The sequence below is a fragment of the Natator depressus genome, chromosome 12 (assembly GCF_965152275.1).
Source record: "Natator depressus isolate rNatDep1 chromosome 12, rNatDep2.hap1, whole genome shotgun sequence".
NCBI lineage: Eukaryota > Metazoa > Chordata > Testudines > Cheloniidae > Natator > Natator depressus.
Genome location: NC_134245.1, coordinates 32,900,633 through 32,923,215, shown reverse-complemented (window position 1 = coordinate 32,923,215; position 22,583 = coordinate 32,900,633). Strand labels below are relative to the sequence as shown.

Sequence of the window (22,583 nt, the reverse complement as noted above, 5' to 3'; positions counted from 1 at the left end):
AACAGGAGTACTTGTGGCACCTTAGAAACGAACAAATTTATTAGAGCATAAGCTTTCATGGGCTCTAATAAATTTGTTCGTTTCTAAGGTGCCACAAATACTCCTGTTCTTCTTTCAATGAAATGTTTGTCAAAATATCTGGGTCCATGAAAGCTGAAACATTTTTCAGGGATGTACTGATTTTGACTAAATTTTTGATAGGAAGATTTTTGAGGTCCAGGATGGTCTTTCTGGTCACTTCCACCGAGAAGCATTCCTGATCTTTTCTATCCAAAAAATGGCTGTTTGAACACAGTTTTGGTTTGTGAAAGTGGTTGAAAGGTTCTAGTTTTGTTCCAATGCAGAATGAAAACAAATTGTGAAACCTTGAAGGCTGTCTTGAAACTGAATGGTCATCCTCTAGTCAGCTCTAATTATTCATTGCCTCATAGGCTTTTTTGTGAACTGTATTGCTCTAGTATCTGACTGCTTCATAAACATCAATTAATGTATTTTCACAACACTCCTTTGAGATGAGGAGCTATTATTATCCCTATTTTACTAATGGGAAACTGAGGCACAGAGAGTAAGGTCAAAACGATCCACCAATTTTGGGTGTCCAATTTAAGATACCTATGACCTGATTTTTCCGCATACTTAGTATTATACAGCACTTTATGTTAAAAGCACAGCTCCCACTGACTGCAATTGCAGCTGTGCGTGCTCAGCATTTATTTTTCTTTAGTAGGTATAAACTTTAATTCTCTGTCGTTTAAGTAGGATGTGTTATTAACAGGCTCTCAGGCCACTATGTCTCTCAGCCTTGATGCAAAGAGGAAGGTGACCCTTCACCTAATTAAGCCATGAACAACTTGTTCCCTAATTTTTTGCTGGTAAAAAGGGCAAAGGGCAGTTGAAAAGGGAGCTCTAAGAGTATTTTAAGAAAGGCTAAGTGGGAATATGAGTGGGTGAAAAGCAATGGCAGTCACCACTAGGTCATAAGTCACATATAAGAATGTGTCAAGGCCCTAGTAAATTCAGGGCCATGTGCACTCCCAACTGTTACCCCCACCAGAGGAGCAGAGGGGACTGAGATACTTCCATGAAGCAATCTCCTGCTTATCACATTTTTGGAGTAGCCTACGCTTGTGGTCTAGTCTAACGCCGGTTATTAGAAGAGAACTTCCAGTTAAAGGAGGAACTTTCCAAACTGACCAAGAGCCAAGCTTGTCCATCCGTGACTGGGAGAGGACCATGTTTCTGGGTTATTAGATTTGTGGTCCCTGATTAGCTCCAGGGAGGTGCTATAAGTTCGGACAAGCTAAAAATCACCACCATAAGGATCAAGGTAGATGTGGAGAATGGCATGTTCCTCCTACTCCACCACAATGTCAGCAAGGGCTGATGCCTTTGCTTTCTGTAGGCTAGCTCTAACGAGGAGGAGACCAAGACCACCACTGGTTACAGGAGCTTGACTAGCACAGAGAAAGCCCACCGGTCAGCATGAGATACCAACCAGAGATATCATCTGTTCCCCTGACCTGCAGTTCTGTGCTGATGCTCTGAAGGCCAAGAAGCTGAAGAGCAAATCTTTTTCTTTTATTAAGAAACTTTCTTCTCCCCCCGGCCCTTACCCTATTTTGTTATTGCATGGAGACACCTGCCAATATTACTGATTTTTCTCTAACCCTTTTAAAGGGTGTACGGTGTGCGTGTGTACAAACTGTGCACATGTAAGCAAAAGCGTAAGTAACAGTATATGCCATGAATCATTTCCCAACCAACATGCTAAGTGAGTCCTCCCTTAAACCATTTTGTTACCTGGTTTGTGTCTGTATGCACCACGCTGCACTAAGAGAGGAATGGAGAGTTGCAGATCTTTGATGTATCAAAAAGTGAGGAAATAGTCTGGAACTGTTCAAAAAGCGGATCCACATGGCCTGAGCCAGGGTTTAAATTAATGAAAGGGGAGGTGAGGGACCAGCCAGCTCCCTTCATCCTAAACTAGCCCCTGAGTGCTTACAGACTCTAAAGGGGATGGACATATGTTCCCCTCTCCCATTCAGCTGGGGCCAGCCCAATTGCCAAGGTCTCATCAAGTTTCCCACTGGGTTGAGGAGGCACGTCAAGGACGGAGAAGGAAACACCACCTTCTTAAGCTTCCAGCATTTAGTATTTGAAATAATTGACCTGTTGTCTTAATTTCATGATTTGATTACTGGCAGTGTTCATTTGCTACTATAATCAATTGGTGATTCCATTCCACATCATTGTTAAGGTGCTTCATTCCAACTGTGACTTTGATGAGATCATTTGTATTGTGTGGTCTTACTTAGTTTAGTAAAAGTTTAAATAAGTACCCATAGTGAGAAGTTAATTGACTTTAAGTTTGCTTGTTTATTAATTTGAAGAAGGGGTGTGTGTGTTTTCCTCCCCGAACAACCTGAAGGGCAAAAGTAATTTAGTAGAGTATTTGAAGGCTATTTGGCTCTGTTTCCAAATAAATATTTATCTTCCTTACAAATTAAAAACTGCATCATAATGCATATTCACAAGGGGTCCAAATTAAGGTTGTAAACAAACCAAAAATACAGCTATTCTACCATGTGACATCATGAGGGATGCAACGGTCATCATGGGGGATGGAACCTTTAGAGCCACCACTCAGACCTCGGCCACTTCAAAAGTAACTGATAGTACAAGTAGGTTGGTATCCTCTGTGGACCAGCACTAGAGGAGGATGAGACAAACACTTTCACAATGTGTTTCACAGATATTTGCTAAAAGCAGAGGAATGGTAAGACTCAGGAATCATGAGTTCCATTCCAGGCTCTGGAGGAGTGTGTCATTTAATAGGCACAGACCTCTACCTGTTCTCCCCAAATGTGACTCCTTCTGCCATACCCCTGCCAGCCTGTCCTGTCTCCAGTCCTCTCATCTGTATCATCACCCCTGTCCCATTCTCCACTTCCAGTCAGCACTCCTCAGGCTTCTTGTTTCAGCTCCAGGCTCTTTGCCCAGTAAGTCCGAGTCTCACCCCTCTGGAATCCCTGTCCCCCAGCCTTCCCCCCATCCCAACTTCCAGTTCCAGTCTCTTTAACCAGACATTCCCAGTCCCCATCCCAGTCCTGGCTCCTCAATTAATCTCTCTCTTCCCTACCTTGGCCTCCAGTCACTCCCCACATTCTCCATCCCTACTTGCTCCTACTCATCCTTCTGGGATCTTTGTCCAATGTCAGTGAGACCTCCCCAGCTCCTTGTCCCAATCTCTTTGCCTAGCCTGTCCCAGTTCTCCTTTGCCCCAGGTCCTTGTCCAATCTGTTTCCCCTCCCCTCTGACCTCTTTCCTCCTGCCCCACTCATTCTCAGTTCCCATCTCTGTTCCAGACAGTCCCCATCTCCCCCGCACTTATTTACTCTCAGCCCCTTCCCCGATTCCAGTCCCTCTCTCCTTCCCCCACCCATTCAAGTCCCCCATGGTCTCCTTCCCAATCTCTGCCTCAGTGCCAATCTCCTTGCTCAGCTAGTCCCAATCTTTCCCTGCCCCACCTTGACTCCCACCACCAACCAGCCTCCATGCCCTTTGTCCCAGTCTATTCTCCTCTCCCAGGTCTGGCTCTTGTACTCACTATGTTTGAATCATGCAATTTTCTCTTCCATGCTGCCTCAGCCCAGGAGGGGGCATTGACTCTCCTGGGCTCTCAAACACCCTACTTTCAATTCCAGGGCTTGGATCTGGACCTGGCACAGCTCTCAGCAGCCCAGAGCTGCAACCTCAGGGACAATCCTGCTCAGCCCAAACTGGAACCTGCTCAGAATGAATGGAATCTTCAGGGAATCTGAATGCTAAAATCCAAGTCTCTACCGAGCATGTGTGGACTCAGATGTTTTCAAAGACTTATAACTTGGCCAAATTTGGGTGGATTTTCACAGGGATAGCAAAAGGCACATCCCTGACACAAAGGCCAACCCCCTGTTAAAGTTCAAGTCCTTGCTCCAAAGCATGGAGACAGGGAGCAGGACAGGCCTAATACAGTTTTAAAAAAAAAATCACCAAAATTTTTGAAAATACGCAGAACGTCTTGTCCCACCAGCCTCGTTCTCAAAACTGGCTGAACAATTCTGGCTGATGTTTTTCAAAACACATTCAGCGTGAGGCAGACACCCGGTGTGGAAAATTTCAGTCCAAATGGGTAAAGTTTGGCAAAGTTCTAAGCAACTGAAAACAGGCTAGTATAATGGAAAGAGTCAGGCAACCTTAATAAAAGGCGATTTTAACAGGCCCACCTTTAATACATTCCAAGAACATTTATTTAACTAATACTGGATACACATTACTACTATTTATATTGTAATCAGTCCAGTCATGGACCAGGATCCCATTGTGCTAGGCACAGTACAAACATACACACCTTCATATGGTATTAGGTTTGAAATTCTGTGCAGGGGGAGAGTAAATGGATGAAGATAACAGATCCACATTTGACTGTTCTAACAAGAGCTACAGAAGAGTCTAGACTCTCTGACAGACAGCATAAAAACTCTTGTTACGTGTGCAAACACAAGAGCCAGATAAGAAATCATCGCTGAAGTATGAGGGGGTATATGTTATTATTCTAGTCTTCTCATGTACTTTCCATTAGTCTGTAAGAGTTAGCCATATGAAGAAAGTGGCTCTCTTCAGTATTGCCACTAGAGGGCTGAGAGTAGATAAATAATGTATGTTTAATATATTCCAAGGGTTTTTCAGATTGCAAAAGCTTTATTTCTTGTTACATGTATAACAGAACTGGAGGGGGGAAACCACAAAAATTCACTAACTCTCTCCCTCCCTTTCCACCTCAATCCCCCCCAAAAAGGATACGTATCTGGGGGGGAGGGGGGGACAACCCTATACTCCAAACACCTTCCCTGCTCCATAAGATGCGTTCGTGCAGAGTTTCCCCAAGGCATGGGGCAAGGGACTAGGCAGACACAGATGATGTATCAGTTAAATTAAGTAGGTCTCTAACACCACATGGTGGGATTGCTTTCAGCCTTCATTAAGTGGGTCTCAGCTGGAAGACATTGTTACTGTATGTACACTATACTGTATACAATAGAAGTGTTACTCTGCACACAGTGAAAAAGACTATTTCTAACGCTGATCTTGTATGTATTTTCATTCTCTTGGCGAAAACAGCTAGAATCCTAATTAAAATATTTCATCATCACTCCCGTAACCGCATCGGTTGTTGGGGCACCATATGAGCAATTAACCAATTGTCTCCTTCCCTGACAACTGTGTGTCAGTGCTTGAGTCTCTGAAGTCCATTCCTGTCCACTCTTTTATGTTGTCATTCCATCTCTTCTTCTGTCAACCTCTTCTTCGCTTCTCCTGTACTATCCCTTGGAGGATGATCTTGCATAGGCCAGAGTATCTTGTTACATGGCCGTACCACTTCAGCTTGCACTTCTTTACAGTCGTCAGGAGGTCTTCGTATGACCTACTGCATTGGGTGATGATGTTGCGGACCTCTTCATTAGGGAGGTGGTAGAAGTAGGAGATTCCCAGGATCTTATGGAAGTATCTCATCTCTACTACCTGTATTTTCCGTTCAAGTTCTGCCATAAGGGTCCATGTCTCTCACACATACAGAAAAATGGAGATGACCAGTGAGTGCAGCAGTTTCAGTTTGGATTCCAGGGAGATGTTCTTATTCCTCCAAATTGGCTTTAGCTTTGCCACTGCTGCTGCTGGCACAATTCTTGCCAGAATTTCTGCTTTGGATCCTTCATCAGTGAGGACTGCCCCCAAATACTTGAACTGTTTCACTGTCTCCAGCTCGTCCACCGAGTGATATGTGAGCTGATCCCATCACCTTTGTCTGTCATCAGCTTGGTTTTCTCTGCACAGACTTCCATGCTATATTTTGTGGAGGTTTCATCCAATCACTTCACAAGGTTGGCAAGTTCATCTTCGCTGCCTGCCAGGCCATCAACGTCATCAGCGAACCGAAGATTTGAGATTGTTCGCCCCCCAGTGCTGACTGTGCATATGTGATCTAGAGCATCAGTCATTGTCCACTCCAAGTAGATGTTGAACAGTGTGGGCGAAAGAAGGCAGCCTTGCCGGACTCCAACAGTGGTGCGAAACCACTCTCCTATTGTGCCATTGATTAGAACTGCACTTCTGGCCTTGGCACACAGTTGTCTAACGGTAAGAATAAGCTACCACCAACATTGTACTTCATGGTTCCCAGAGAGCTTCATGCCATACTCTGTCAAACGCCTTCTTGAAGTCAACAAAGACGTGGTAGATGTCCTGCTGGTGTTGTAAGTACTTCTCACATAGAACACGAAGGTTGAAAATCTGTTCTGCGGTACTTCTTCCAGCATGAAAGCCAGCCAGTTCTTCAGTGATGATGCTCTCCGCTTGTGATTTCAATCTGTTCAATATGACTTTCAACATCACTTTGCTGGGATGGCTAATTAAGCTTATGGTCTGGTAATTTTGACAATTGCAGGTGGCCTTTCTTTGATAGAGAGATGATTAGTGACTGTGTCCACGTGGAGGGCCACTCACTGGTCTGCCAAATCTTGTTGCAGATCTTGGTGAGTATATCTATTACTATTTCTCCTCCGAATTCCATAAATCATCAAGACAAAGAAGGGAACAGTCTTACAGAAGAAAGGGACATCAATAGGTGGACAAACTACTGCTCTGATCTATACAACCACCAGACAAATGGAGATCCTAGTGTCTTAGGCAGCCCAGATTCAACAGAGGATGACGACTTTCCAATACTGCGTGAAGAAGTGGAGACAGCTGTGAAATCACTCAAGAACAGAATTGATAATTAAAATATTTACAGACTATACAAACTTCATGGGACAAACTCCATTGGCCTTATTCACACAAGTAGTCCCAGTGGAGAGAACAGATTTACTTTTTGGAGTAAGGTGAGCAAGATTTGGCCCTAGATGCATAGAATTACCTAAAAGGTGAAGAGCACTGTAGAAGATAAATGGGGAAAGGGAAGATGATAAAGCAAGAGAGTGAAGAAAAATGTGTTCAGAGGGAGTAGTGGTACTCAAGAAATGACATATGGTAAGAGATCCAGCCTATTCAAGTTAGATACAGTACAACATTTTTGCTCAGTAGTATATTTAGTTGAAGTAGCCCAGTATATATATCTGGGAATAGGAATGTTTATCTAACGCTCTTATTTGCGCAACAGAACACTTCAGGTTATGCAGTCTCCAAAGACAGTCAAGGTGACTGTGGCCCTTTGTGGCCCCCCCCCAACCCTACATGGCGCATTGGAACAGGAACCTGTGCAATGAATGTGGCCCACTCGCCATGTCCCAGCCAACCCTCATACCCCTAAGGATCAGGCTAACCTGCCTTTCCTACCATGCATCCAAAAAAAAAAAAAAAAGGGTAGTATTTCTGCAGCATTTGGGGCTTTGTCGATCGGCAGAGGATTTGGCCTTGGTAAAGCTATGCTCTGCCTTTGGATATTTCACATAAGAAACGGCAATCATCTTTGCAATTCAAAGAACATCTAGATTCAAGTTAAAAGAGAGGCCTAATTAAAACATGTTCTCACATCAGATTAAAAATACTCTAAAGATATCTGGAGAGTCAAACAACAAAGACAAAACTCTTTCAGTGGCATATATAATGGGGCAAGGATGGTTTTGTAGCTAAGGTATTGTATAAAGCTTTAGAATACCTGGTTCAATTTCTAACTCTGCCACAAACTTCCTGCATGACCTTGTACACATAACCCAGGGCCACATTTTAAAGGTATTCTGGCACCTCAAGACGTATATAGGCACCTAAATACCTTTCAGGATCTGGATACAGCTACACTGCAAAATAAACCCATGTCAGCAAGTCTCAGAGCCTGGGTCAACTGACTCAGATTGTACGGGGAGACTTTGGCAAACCAGTAAAGTGCCTGAAACCACTATAGCTTATTGCTAAAAGCAGCCAAGTCAGCAAGCTGTAAATTGGCCATTCAGCAGTCTCAGTTTAACCAAGGCAGGAGGGGAGGGAGGTTTCTGGGTGCCACAGAGAGGACAGCTTGGCCCCCCCTCCTTCCTGATAAGAACTGTGTTGCACTTGCTGATACATGCATTTTAGAAGAGCAGGATGTGTCCCAGGAATGTCTATTGGGGCCTCCAGGCTTCAAACTCTGGAAAAACCCACACCTGGTTAATCGATAATCAGAAGGAACCTCTCGCTTGACCATTGAAACTGCTTACTTAACAAGTTGCTTTAAGGGACATGTCATTCTATTACTAATGTATAAATAAGGGGGAAAAGTTTGAGGTGGTGGGACTCTTCAGGACTGGACACTCCCTCTGGATGCATCTTGTGTTCCCCAGTGGCAGACAGGCTGCCGCTGTGCCACTCAAGAGCCACACTCAGCTTTGGTAATTATCAAGGGTTGGGGGTGTTTTACTAACCTGTTGTGGACGTGTGTATAAGTGCTTGAGACTAAGTAAAGTTTAGCTTTAAGTGAAAGCACTCGTGTTGTCCTGTTTGTGCCAGCCATCTATCGGTTGGACGGCCGTGTCTCCCCTGATTTATTTCCTGACACCACCTTGCACAGAGTAAAAGTTACCAAGAGCTTTGGGTTGAAAGAACCCCGGGTAACAAGATTTGTGAGGCTTGCGCCACGGGGCTAAAAATCACAGTGTAGACGTTCCTGCTCAGGCTGGAGCCCAGGCTCTGAGACCCACCCCTGAGTGGGAACATCTACACTGCTATTTTTAGTCCCCTAGAGCAAGCCCAACTCAGCAACTCACTGCCTTGGGTTTTTTTAACCAGGGTAGATATATCCTAAGTCCACACTTTTGGCACCACTTACATTTTCAGATCTGCTGCTCAGCTGCTGCCTAACCTTGTAGGTGTTTAAATTTCCATCAGTCAGCATTTGCAAAGCTGCCTATGCACTGAAGCCACTCCACAGGTAATGAGCCACTTGCAGCCCTAGCTCAAGCCAAAGCCGTGAAGCAGGATTCTCAAACTAGGCAGGGGAAAGCCTATCTTGCCAGCAAAGGCCAGTCAAGTAAGCAAGTTCTGAGCACACCTAACATTTGCTTCCTACCAGCCCCCTGCAACAGAAGGAAGCCACTGATGCATGGAGGCGCAGCAAAGCTTCTGCACAAAAGGCAGCCCGGGGCACTGGGAAACATAGGTGAGAGACAGACACACTGTTTCAGCTGCTAGTCCATGGGCTACATAAGCAGATGACCTGTTTTAGGCACCTAGCTCCGGGAGAGGATTCGCGGCTGAGGCTCCCAAGCAGAGATCAGCCACTTAGGTGCCTAAGCCCCTCTTTTCTCTCTACCCCTCACCTCAGTATACCGCTCCAGGCTAGTTTAGGCAGCTTCCTGCTCAGCCGTCCAGATTCTGAAGATCCCTTCCGTACACGAAACTCTCTCCTCATGAATTATAATCCCACAGTATTCTTACCAGCAAGTTAAAGTAGTATGGGCTGGAATCAATGGACTATAAAGTGGATAGAAAGCTGGCTAGATCGGCGGGCTTAATGGGTAGTGATCAATGGCTCCATGTCCAGTTGGCAGCCAGTATCAAGCGGAGTGCCCCAAGGGTCAGTCCTGGAGCCAGTTTTGTTCAGTGTCTTCATTAATGATCTGGAGGATGGCATGGACTGCACCCTCAGCAAGTTTGTAGATGGCACTAAACTGGGATTGGTAGATACGCTGGAGGGTAGGGACAGAATACAGATGGACCTAGACAAATTAGAGGATTGGGCCAAAAGAAATCTGATGAGGTTCAAGAAGAACAAGTGCAGAGTCCTACACTTAGGATGGAAGAATCCCATGCACTGCTACAGACTGGGGACCGAATGGCTAGGCAGCCGTTGGACGAGAAGCTGGATATGAGTCAACAATGTGCCGTTGTTGCCAAGAAGGCTAACGGCATTTTGGGCTGTATAAGTAGGGACATTGCCAGCAGATCAAGGGACGTGATCATTCCCCTCTATTCGACATTGGTGAGGCCTCATCTGGAGTACTGTGTCCAGTTTTGGGCCCCACACTACAAGAAGGATGTGGAAAAATTGGAAAGAGTCCATCAGAGGGCAACAAAAATTATTAGGGGGCTGGAGCACATGACTTATAAGGAGAGGGAACTGGGATTGTTTAGTCTGCAGAAGAGAAGAATGAGGGGGGATTTGATAGCTGCTTTCAACTACTTGAAGGAGGGTTCCAAAGAGGATGGATCTAGACTATTCTCAGTGGTACCAGATGACAGAACAAGGAGTAATGGTCTCAAGTTGCAGTGGGGGAGGTTTAAGTTGGATGTTAGGAAAAGCTTTTTCCACTAGGAGGGTGGTGAAGCACTGGAATGGGTTACCTAGGGAGGTGGCAGACTCTCCTTCCTTAGAGGTTTTTAAGGTCAGGCTTGACAAAGCCCTGGCTGGGATGATTTAGTTGGGGATTGGTCCTGCTTTGAGCAGGGGGTTGGACTTGACCTCCTGAGGTCCCTTCCAATCCTGATATTCTATGATTCTATACTAGGAGGAATGGAGCCTAACTCATGGCTGAAGATCCCACTGAGTAGCAGGTCAAACATTGTAATGCTGAGCAGAGTAATGCCTAAAGTACCTAAGGATCAGGGCCCTAGTGAGATTTTTTTTCCCCTCCATCTGCAAAGAGGAGACGATATTTTCCTATGTCCCCTGAGGGATGTGAAGATGAATCCATAAATGTTTGGCAAATGATCAGACTTTACAGTGATAAAGTCATGTTAAATTAGCATGTTATTAGATAGTGTCAAAGTCAGATTCAGGACTCACATAATTTGTCAGACCACTCTGTTTATTAGCAAAACGCTTTGCTAATTCACCCAAATGTGAGCCCCTCTCTGAGGCTCAAGATAACTTATTTATACAGCTAAGCCCAAGCCAATTTAACATAAGAGACAAAAGAAAGCAGAAACTGACAAATATACGTACATATCTTATTTGCATACTAACGTTTACCCATCTCCTAGCTCAGTAGGAGCTCTAAGTTAATTAGTTTGAGGACCCATTGTCTCACACTCCTTAATGTTTCTCTTCCTGACAACTATATTTCAACAAACCCTTCAAGTAGCATTTCTTTAATGAATTATAATTTCAATATAATTCATTCTACTTTCACAATCCCTCCTTTTGGTCAAGCTACGCAATGACCAACAATGACTGGGTTCCACATATCAATTGTTCTTTATCTCTTTGTTCATCAGTGATATTTAAAATCATCAAATTAGCACTCTGGTTTGGGGCAGCTATCTGTGTAGCATGCCTGACACAATTTTGGATACAACAGGAAAGTAACTGAAAACATACAAAAATTATTAGGATTCCAAACAGGAGAGTTAGGGCTCCCTGAAACAACCAGTTCCCTATGCCAGAGAAATTGAAAAGGTTACTTAGCCACTTCCATAAAGAACTTGGCTCTTCGTGGGGAAGATATGCGATTTGTTCTAAGTGGCTAGCACGATCTATTCCCTCATTGGTGTTGTCTGGTATATACCCACAGCAGTCTTTTCCAATGAGAGCACAAGTCCCTCCTTTTGCCGCCAGCACTATGTCCAATGCCTGATGGTTTTGGAGGGCCATCTGTCGGATTGCCCCTGTTTCTTTGGCCAGGGCTCTTAAACTTTCTCCGGTTTCATTTGCCATTATTTCAACTACTGCTTGTAACCTTAGGAGCCTTTTTGCATGATGTATTACTCCCCCAATGGTATTAAGGAACCGCCAATAGCCTCTTCCCAGGTTAAGGGGCTTATGTTATTTACATACCATTGGGCATCTGTTAAGTCCCTTCTTTTTCACCTGAAATTGCGGAGGCGTTCTCGAGGGAAGGTTCCTAGCACTCGGAATTGTGGGAAGAGTCGGGCAGGATAACAGATTCCTGACCAATTAGCTGGTAGTGCGGTATAAGCTCTGGTCCCACACACCCAGTGATGGCCTATTAAGGCTGGGAAGGGTCGGTTGCACCCATTTGTCATATAGGTGTTTGCAAAGGAGGAGTAGTATCCCCCAAAGGGTACAGGGTAATTCTCCTTACGAGGAGTGGTGTTATTTGCATGACATTGAAAGATTGTATTGTTTTCACTAAGGTTACTGTAGGGGGAACATGAGATTGATTTCTCTGTTTGATCCCAGGTTGAGAAAAAAATTCATATCTCCATACCCGGCCCGCCACTTTTTAGTTTTGTTTGAATAATCCCATACACCATTGGCCACAATATGCTGAAGGCAACGGTTTTTCCCCAGATCCAGCCCTGTCCCATTACACACCCAACACCAATGACCTTTTCCCTCCACCACACTTATCCATTTAGATGCATTTATTCCCACCGCTTCCCAAGTGTCATTGCTGTTCCATATTTTGTTAAATGGACAAGGCCCTCCAGTGAGGTCTGGGGACTTGAGTGGGATAGCCAGGAGAGGAACACCAGTTTGAGAGTGGGCTGGGATGTGGCTGCAGACCCAGCAATTAGAAATATTAAGGGTCTGAGCTATCCACACCTGCTGCTGGATAAAAGAATTGTCATCGTGGTCTCCCCAGACCGTAAGATACCAGCAGCCGAGGAACAGGCAGAGGCGCATGTTGGAGGCAAGGCTCTTCTGGTTCTGACAACCTCAACTGAGGGAACTGCAGTCACGGTTTTACGCCCACCAGGCAGTAGGCGCTAGGCTCGCTATTGCTTTTTTTTATTTTATTTTTTTTTTGTTCGTCGTCTGCTTCTGACAACCCTTACGAGAGCGTAGATTGTAAGGTATTGCAGACTGTTCCTCTACTCCTTCTTCTGGAGTGAAAATTGACTCTGCGTTGTCCTGAGGTGATGATTGGTTCTCTGGGGATGGTGCCTTCTTACACTGTGAAGCTTGTATCCACGCTGCGATGTCAGATAGTTTAACAGCCGTCTGTTTAGTAAGCAGTACCTGATGAGGACCCTTCCACCGGGGCTCCAAGGTGTGCTTTTGATGATGGCGCCGTACGTAGACCCAATCACCTGGCTCGAGGTTGTGGCAAGCGTCGGAGGTGGGTTCCGTGGGCCAGGTGACTCGAACCTGTGAATGGAAGTGACTTACAGCTTGCATTAGTCCCTTGCAATACTGAAGGAGTGCACTGTGAGTCACGTTCAAATCTGGAATGGGAGTAATGGTAGTCATAGCTCGCATAGGGCGTCCCATAACAATTTCAAAGGAACTTAATTTATGCCTTTGGGATGGAGTGGATCTCATGTCCATAAGGGCTACTGGCCAGCTTAATCCTGTAGAGTCACAAATTTTAGCAAGCTTATTCTTAAGTACACCATTTCGTCTTTCAACTGCACCTGCACTCTGTGGGTGGTAGGGACAGTGCAACAGGTGTTTGATGTTCAACACCTGGACCGTATATTGCATAAGTTGTCCAGTAAAATGTGTACCCCGATCACTGGACAGAGTAGCAGGAATTCCCTTTGGCAGGCATAATATGATTTAACAAACATTTGGCAACAGACAGTGAGTCAGCCTTGCGACAAGGAGAGGCTTCAATCCAACCAGAGAATAAACATATCATAACCAATATAAAATTATATTGTTGACACTTAGGCATTTGTGCAAGAATAGTGCTTGAGGCAGGCCCTGGAACCCCTGGGCCACTTTTACAGGTTTACCAATATTATGGCTTTGGCAAATGGTACAGGCTGCACAGTGGCGGGCTGCAAAAGAGCTAAAATGGGGGGCCCACCATCCTGTCTTTGTTACAGCAGAGACCATCCCCTCCTTTCCGACATGCGAAACACCGTGTAGCAGGGCGGCCAGAGATGGGTAGAGTGAAAAGGGGGCTACAAGGTGCCAGTAGGCGAGCGCCAAAAGGAATCGGGATGTAGAGAGCAACCCTGGGCAACCCAGGATTCTCTCTCGGTTTCTGGGGCAGAGTCTTGGAGCAGGGTGAGGTCAGTGAGGGACCAGGAGGGTAAGAGGAGAGCAGAGAACAAGGGAATCAGACATTTCGACTAGGTGCGCTGCAGCAGCCACAGCACGCAGGCAGGGGGGTAAGCCTTGGGCAACAGGGTCTAAAGTGGCAGAGAAATAAGCCACTGGGCGGTTCTTTTCTCTGTTTCAGAGTAACAGCCGTGTTAGTCTGTATTCGCAAAAAGAAAAGGAGTACTTGTGGCACCTTAGAGACTAACCAATTTATTTGAGCATGAGCTTTCGTGAGCTACAGCTCACTTCATCGGATGCATACTGTGGAAATTGCAGAATACATTATTATATACACAGACACCATGGAAGTGGGAGGAGGTATTGTTTCATGGTGTCTGTGTATATAATAATGTATTCTGCAATTTCCACAGTATGCATCCGATGAAGTGAGCTGTAGCTCACGAAAGCTCATGCTCAAATAAATTGGTTAGTCTCTAAGGTGCCACAAGTACTCCTTTTCTCTTTTCTCTGTGCATCTGAGTGAGAACTCCAAGTGCATACCCAGATTGTTTGTGGCAGAAAAGGGTAAAAGGCTTAGAATAGTCAGGCAGCCCTAAGGCAGGGGCAGAAGTCAAACCCTGTTTGAGGGAAACAAAGGCAGAATTGGCCTCAGGGAGCCACGGCATGGGGTCAGGCACAGAGAATCGAGTGAGTTCCTGGAGAGGTTTTGCAAGGGAGGCATATTGGGGAATCCACTGTCTGCAAAATCCAGCCATGCCTAAAAACTTCCGGACCTGGCGTGGGGAGCGGGGTCGGGGAAAGCTAAGGATAGCTTGGACGCGGGTGGGAGAAAGTGCACAGGAACCCTGGGAGAGGAGAAAGCCAAGGTATGTGACAGAAGCTTGACAGAGTTGTAGTTTAGAGCGAGAAGCTTTGTGACCCTTATTTGCTAGGGCAGTAAGGAGCACTAAAGAGTCAGTTTCAGAGGCAGACAATGAAGGGGAACAGAGGATTAGATCATCTACATATTGGACTAGTGTGGACCTGGACGGGAAAACAAGGTCAGCAAGGTCTCGGGCTAATGCTTGGGAAAAATATGACGGGCTTTCAGTATACCCCTGGGGCAGTGTGGTCCATGTGTACTGTTGCCCCTTGTAAGAAAAGGCAATCAGGAACTGGGAGTCAGGGTGAACCGGGACAGAAAAGAAAGCAGAGCACAAATCAACAACAGTAAAATGAGTTGCATCTGGTGGGATAGAAGCCAGAATCTTTGAGAGAGGCAAGTTTTGATTCTGTCCACCTATGATTTGCCTCTTCCCACCACTGCATGAAACAATCAACCTCTCCTTTTGCCAATTTAGTTTTAGGTTGGCCGAGTTTGTCTTTTAAGACTTCTACTCGGCCTTTGTCCCAAGATCCTAACAGTGGCCACTGAATTTTGGGATTCTCCTGAGTTAGCCTTTTGCATTCCCATACACATCTTCCCTCCCCCCACGCCCCCAAGGTCAGCCTTTGAAGCCATCCCCCACCCATGTCATGAGGTTTTCTGTTCATTAAAACACAACAACGCTAGCAACAAGACAAACACCACAGACAAACAACACAAAACATAGATCCACGGTATTCTGAGTTTTTCTTCCGCTGGCGCCAGCTTGCTTGTAGAGTCTAAAAACAAAAGAAACAATTTCCACCCCCCTGGTGGGGACAGATTATTTCTTCATAATAATACCACTTTCCTTTACAAATTTCCTTACTAATTGCAGGAAAAACAGAAAAATTACCTCCAGGCTGTCCTTATTTTGTTCTATAGTCAGGCTAGTGAATTACCCCACTCACTGATCATTTATGAAATTCATGAGGTGGTGTACCTCAGTTTCCCCTCTTGTGCAACAGACCATGTTTGCAATAGTTTCTCTGCTGTACCAAGCTATAAGTTTATTCTCAGGTAATAGCTGAGACAGCTTCAGATTTTAGCACTATACACACACACAAAATTCTCTTTTGCCTAACATCCCTTGCACTGTGATTACTCTTTTACACAACTGTACCCTGATTACACTTCCATCTTGTACAACTAGACACAACCAGGAGCAGCCAAGTTAAGTTCCAATAGAAACCCCTTACATCCTTTAGCGATTTTGATTACATTACCCAGTAGTCAAACAATTTTGATCAGATTCTCTCTCTTGCCTCCAGCAGTCCCTTATAGACCATTTCTGTGGGAAAAGGGCCCATTTTCCCTCAGAATAGCTGTAAAGGCTTCTGGGGGCAGAAGCGTAGTGGTGGTAGTAGCCACTCTACCTGACCCCCTTAGCCTAGACCGTTTTTCCAGAAATTTACAGGAGTCCGGACTCTTCCTAAAATACATAAACTGAGCCAGCGTTCCTTTAGGGAACTGTCCCGACTTAGACGTCTGGTTACCCATACAGGAGGACTTTACACACCAATCACACAAGAAGGAAAGTCGGGTTCGTCAGAGCGATGCCCAGTGAAACACACAAAAGGAGCCCACAGGCTACTGCCTCAATCGCCCTTGCTTTCACACCAAGGGTTTTACTGAAGGCGCGGTGCGGCTGCGATTGTGCAGATTTCACTCACTCAGACCGTGGGGACAGGAACCCTTTGGTCAGCCGATCTCCTGACGGAGACGGCGCACACCACAGGGAGGACGGACAGACACAGAGACAAGACAGTCCTCAGTCCAGACAAAACACAGAAATAATTACCTGACCAGATTCCTGATGTCAGATCCCGGGATCCCTACCAGAACAGAGTGGGAACCAACAGGTTCGATGGTGTAGACTTCACTGTGGTCATGCACCCTTCTGTTCTGGCGGAGGACCGCTCGGGCCAAATGCCCAGGTGCCGGCTTGCCACGGCAGTCCTAAGAATAGTCAGGAGTCACACAGCCCCAGAGAAGACGGTTGCCATCTCGGTGGAACCTCCAAATTGTCAAAGTCAGATTCAGGACTCACATAATTTGTCAGACCACTCTGTTTATTAGCAAAGTGCTTTGCTAATGCACCCAGATGTGAGCCCCTCTCTGAGGCTCAAGATAACTTATTTATACAGCTAAGCCCAAGCCAATTTAACATAAGAGACAAAAGAAAGCAGAAACTGACAAATATACGTACATATCTTATTTGCATACTAACGTTTACCAATCTCCTAGTTCAGTAGGAGCTCTAAGTTAATTAGTTTGAGGACCCATTGTCTCACACTCCTTAATGTTTCTCTTCCTGACAACTATATTTCAACAAACCCTTCAAGCAGCATTTCTTTAATGAATTATAATTTCAATATAATTCATTCTACTTTCACAATAGGATAGCACAGTGAGTTGCCGGTTAAGTTCCTGGAAAGAAGGAAAGCCAAATAAAGGCCTCAGATGCAGACTGAGATCAGTACATAGAGTGAGTGATAATAGAAGCCACTGAAAAATACAGAGAAGGGGAGGTGTGCATAGCTGACTGAAAAAAATATTGAATGTTTAAAGATTTTCTTTGTTTCCTCAATCAATAAGTAACTGGACCATCATCTGTTTTAAGTGTGTTCTATTCTGAAAAGTGACTTTAAAAATCAGAATTGTGGGATTCTGTGTTCATTGTCTCTGCACCATGACCTAAACTTGGAATCTGAGAGTCAAGTTGGGTCCTCTGAGGCACTGCATCTCTACTAATAAAGATTTTGCAGGTGAGATTTTAAGCAATTCTGGTTGAGGATTGCAAGCCAGAGTACATAGAATCCAGCTCACCCCTTAACTGTGTTAGCCATGACTACAGGAGTGAGAAGCAATAAAATCTTGTTTTTGTCTCTAACATCAGCAGACATGACTCTGAATTCACACCAGGGGCAGATCTGTTGATTCAGAAGGTGCCACTATTGCCTACTTGCTGTTCTGACAACCACCACTCTTTATAAATCATTCTTCACCTCGCTGCATCACAAAACTCTTTAGAATGAGATAAAATGTGGCAATCAAATCAAGGCAAAAATACTAACCATGGACACAGTATCTACTGAAATGACTTCTGTCATAAATATAAAGGGAAGGGTAAACACCTTTAAAATACCCTCTGGCCAGAGGAAAAACCCTTTCACCTGTAAAGGGTTAAGAAGCTAGGATAACCTTGCTGGCACCTGACCAAAATGACCAATGAGGAGACAAGATACTTTCAAAGCTGGAGGAGCGGGGGGGGGGGTAGGGGGGGAGGGGGAGAGAAACAAAGGTTCTCTCGGTCTGTGTGATGCTTTTGCCAGGAACAGAAAAGGAATGGAGTCTTAGAACTTAGTAAGTAATCTAGCTAGATATGCGTTAGATTCTGTTTTGTTTAAATGCCTGATAAAATAAGCTGTGCTGAATGGAATGTATATTCCTGTTTTTGTGTCTTTTTGTAACTTAAGGTTTTGCCTAGAGGGATTCTCTATGTTTTGAATCTGATTACCGGTAAGATATTTACCATCCTGATTTTACAGAGGTGATTCTTTTACTTTTTCTTCAATTAAAATTCTTCTTTTAAGAACCTGATTGCTTTTTCATTGTTCTTAAGATCCAAGGGTTTGGGTCTGTGTTCACCTATGCAAATTGGTGAGGATTTTTATCAAGCCTTCCCCAGGAAAGGGGGCGTAGGGTTTGGGAGGATTTGTGGGGGCAGGGAAAGACGTTTCCAAGCGGGCTCTGTCCCTGTTATATATTTGTTAGATGCTTGGTGGTGGCAGCAATAAAGTCCAAGGGCAAAAGGTAAAATAGTTTGTACCTTGGGGAAGTTTTAACTTCAGCTGGTAAAAATAAGCTTAGGGGGGTTTTCATGCAGGTTACCCAAGAATTTCATGTACCCTAGAATTCAGAGTGGGGAAGGAACCTTGACCTTCACCCAAAATGCATTCTACAAATTATATATATATATAATATATATAATATATATATATTTTTTCATTAAATCACCCACTTAAATCACATGACTTTAAATTATCCTGACTCAGGAAAAACGTTCTTTTCTCTGGTTTGTTCTGCTCTCTTTGTAATAAAGCCACTTGGCATTAATTATGTCTGCCTTTCTATTTGTCTTTAGAAACATTTCTACAAACAGTTACAGTGTCCCGCTCCGACTCCAGGAAGTGAAAATGACAATGTCAGCCACTCCTCTGAACTGCAACATGGAGAAAGTGACTAGAGGCTAGTGACGGACTACAGAAAGAGAGAAACTGAAAGGACAAAGAAGGGGGGGGAGGAAGGGGGGGCGGCACTAGATCTGAATCTACCTGACTTTGTCGGCAACCACCAGTTTCAGTGACTCCTTTTCAAACTTACTTACAGGAAACATACATCCAAAAATGTCCATAAAGTGAGAAAAGTCCTGCAATTAGGGGATAGAAATTCGATCTGATCTCAATCTTCTAAACAGCCATTCACCTCGCTCTCATAGTCTCCCTTTCATTAGACCCAGCAGTTCCCCTTTTCAGTGTTGTCTTGGGGAAACAAGTGCTAGATTATTAACTCATTTGAAAACACAAAAATACCCACCCAGTTTGGACGAGATTTTCCTTACCTTTCACCTCTGCCTTTATGGGCTCTGGGTGCTCCTCTTTATTTCTACCAAAGATCACATCCATGTCTGCTGCACTTAAACTTTGTGTATCCGCTGCACAGCTGGTGTTGTTCTTGTGGTATCCCCTCTGACTGAGCTGGGAACAGTTCTTTCCTGTTATTTATAGGGCCAAAGTGCACCTCCAGCAGGCTGCTGTGACTGATAGCTGTTCTTTAATCCTTAGCACGTAATACTATAATTCTCTCCCTCCCTCTCCACACTTAACTCTTAATCTCAGCTCCTTTGATGGACAGAGAGAACTAATTCATTTGCCGTTTTGCTCATGATTGAACAAGAGATCAGTTCGGCAGTGGGTTATTGTCTGATCCCACCTGAATCCCAGGGATTCTGAGAAACTTTGGATATTGATTAGATAGGGATCCTTGCCCATATGACAATGTTGAAGGAAAGAGCAAAAGAAATCTCCACCTGCTACTGTGATCCTGTTTTTAGAAGCTAATAAAAAAGTGTCTCCAGAGCTGATCACATCCTTCTCTCTGGAATACAAGCTTGTGCCATTCTAAGAATTAGCAGAAAATGATCAGTGCAGTGCTCTGTGTTTTATTTTTTGACCAGACTGTTGGAAAGTAAGCTAAAGGGCACCTCTCTGAATGACAAATGGCTGTCTTCACAAACAAGGGTTGTAACATACCCACCGTTGTGTGATTTGAGTGAAGTGGGGTTAGGGATTTTTTTTTTAAAAGGAGTTTTAACTTCACTGCTTTTGTTTCAAGATTAGGTTCTTAGCTGATTCCAGTGTTGTTCATTTTGAAATCCTCCCGTCAAAGAATTATTTCAATATAAAGCACATGATTGCAGAGCAAACCAAGGGACTACATTTAACATGAACGATAAGACTCCTTGTACAACTGAATATTATACAGCTTCATATGAGATTACCTTGGAAGTCAGAGACTTATTTGTTCCCATAATATGTATAAATCACCTCCTAATAGCTGATTAAGCAATGACAATATTTACATGCTTATTTTACGTAAAATGTAGCTTTCATTACCTATCACAGCTCTTGCTTCCTTGTGGATATTGCTCCTTTTGTCCTTACTCGCAGTCTTCCCACAGGTCTGCCTTCACACTGCACAGTTCCTCAAGGCAGTTATCATGCCTTCTTCTCCATTTGGAAGACACCTCACACACTGTGGGATCCACCAGAAATAAAGGATAATACATTAACACAAAACAGCTTCTAAATATGGAAATAAAGGTGCTTTGCTGGAGTCTGTAACATTAGTGAAGAAGCACAAGGATTTTAACAGTGAGGGCTTGAGGGGGAGGAATCAAAGGTTTAGTAATGGGTTTGTTAGCAGTGATAGAGAATGGAGAGCATTTGGGAGGAAAGATAAGGGGCCTGATTCTCACACTACACCCATTTCCCCCCTGTGCAAAGAGCCTCTCTTGCAACATAAGGCTCTCCACTGGTCCTGTTCCCTGCCCTGGTGAAGAGGGCATGGCCAGAGTGTACTGCACAGGGCAAATATGGGAGCAGGGGAAGCAGAACATAAAGCAGAGTCTGATCTAAATTACATCAGGAGCCAAACAGGTCCCTGCACAGTCCCAGAAAATGGGGAGCACAACGATGGCTTAAAACCACCTTTTCTCCTCACCTCCCGAAGGCCAGGAAGGAAGTAACTGAGAATCAGTCCCAAGGAGTCTGACGCCTGGGTCTACAGTACATGGTTATTTTGGAATTAGCCTAGTTAATTCAAAATAAAACTGAGTCCATCCATACAACCAAACTGGTTTTGTTGATTTAAAGGGCTCTTTAATCCGGTTTCCGTACTCCACCTCGACAAGTGGAGTAGCGCTAAAATCGAGATCACAGTTCTGGGTTACAGGTACTGTGGATGCAATTTGACGTTATTGGCCTCCGGGAGCTATCCCAGAATGCTCCCCTGTGACTGATCTGGACAACACTGTTCACTCCGATGCACTAGCCAGGTAGGCAGTAAAAGCCTCGGGAACTTTTGAATTTCATCTCCTGTTTGTCACCGTGGCGAGCTCATCAGCACAGTCCACCATCACAGGCGACCATGCACAGTCCACCATCACAAGAGACCACGCAGTCCCAGCTTTGCAGACAAGCTCCAGCATGGTCCAAACGGGAGGTACTGGATCTCATTGCATGTTGGGGAGGCTAATCTGTTATGGCAGAACTATGTTCCAAAAAAAGGAATGCAAATACATATGCTAAAGTCTCCAGGGCCATGACAGAAAGAGGTTACTCCAGGGACACAGAGCAGTCGTACAAAAATCAAGGCGCTCAGGCAAGCGTACCAAAAAGCCAGGGAGGTGAATGGGTGCTCTGGGTCACAGCCCCATACATGCTGCTTCTACCGTGAGTTGCATGCAATTATGGGGGGTAACGACACCACTACCTCACCACTGTCCGTGGACACCTGCAAGGGGGGAGTTGCACGGAGCGAGGAGGATGAGTTATTGGAGGACAAAGAGGAGGAGGACAGTGCAAAGGCGGCAAGAGGGAATCCGTTTTCCCCCCTAGCCAGGAACTATTCTTAACGCTGGAGCCAATAGCCTCCCCCCACTCCCAAGGCATGCTCCTGGACCATGACCCTGGAGAAAGCACTTCTGGTAAGTGAGCCTGATTGGAGCCATGCGGTGGGGGTGAGGGGAACCCAGCCGTGTTGGGCTGTTCGCATTTAGTTTAAAGGGTTCATCCCTGCTCAGAGCCTCATCGGAGCCATGTGGTGGGGGCGGGGGTTGTGTGAAGCAATCATCCCAGACAGCCTGCAGGCCCTCCTTTTATATCGCAAACCCACCAGGCATTGCTTGCTATGGGAAAGGGGGCCCGGCAGTTTGAAATCATTGAAATGAATGTGGAAGAAGCAGAACGCTGCATGCCCCTAGGGCTTACCATGACTGCCTGCAAGCTGAATTCTGTTGCCCAGCTGCATGTGATGGCTTACTCACACCAAAGTGGCAGGCACTTCAGTATAGGAGGCATAATACAGCCTTGTACAGAAAGAACATGTGGTGTGTACTATGAATTGCCTGTTTCACTGAGAAAGAGTGTCCCCTTTGTTCTCTAAAATTTCATCTTTTAAAATACTACC

At 44.9% G+C, this 22,583-nt stretch overlaps 1 protein-coding gene and 1 long non-coding RNA gene across 2 annotated transcripts in view; one reads left to right on the top strand and one right to left on the bottom strand.

The window, feature by feature from the left end:
* Positions 1 to 19,609, bottom strand: part of BCO1 (beta-carotene oxygenase 1) — a 39,918-nt gene extending 20,309 nt beyond the window's left edge. Inside the window, exon 1 of the mRNA XM_074968825.1 lies at positions 19,456 to 19,609. Coding sequence (XP_074824926.1) covers positions 19,456 to 19,519 — 64 coding nt within the window. The 5' untranslated portion in view covers positions 19,520 to 19,609. The remainder of the gene's footprint in view (positions 1 to 19,455) is intronic.
* Positions 18,122 to 19,897, top strand: LOC141996638 (uncharacterized). Its single transcript, XR_012641580.1, has 3 exons — positions 18,122 to 18,197; positions 18,311 to 18,384; positions 18,979 to 19,897. It is a non-coding gene; the product is annotated as an uncharacterized LOC141996638 (long non-coding RNA).
* The last annotated feature ends 2,686 nt before the right edge of the window (positions 19,898 to 22,583 follow it).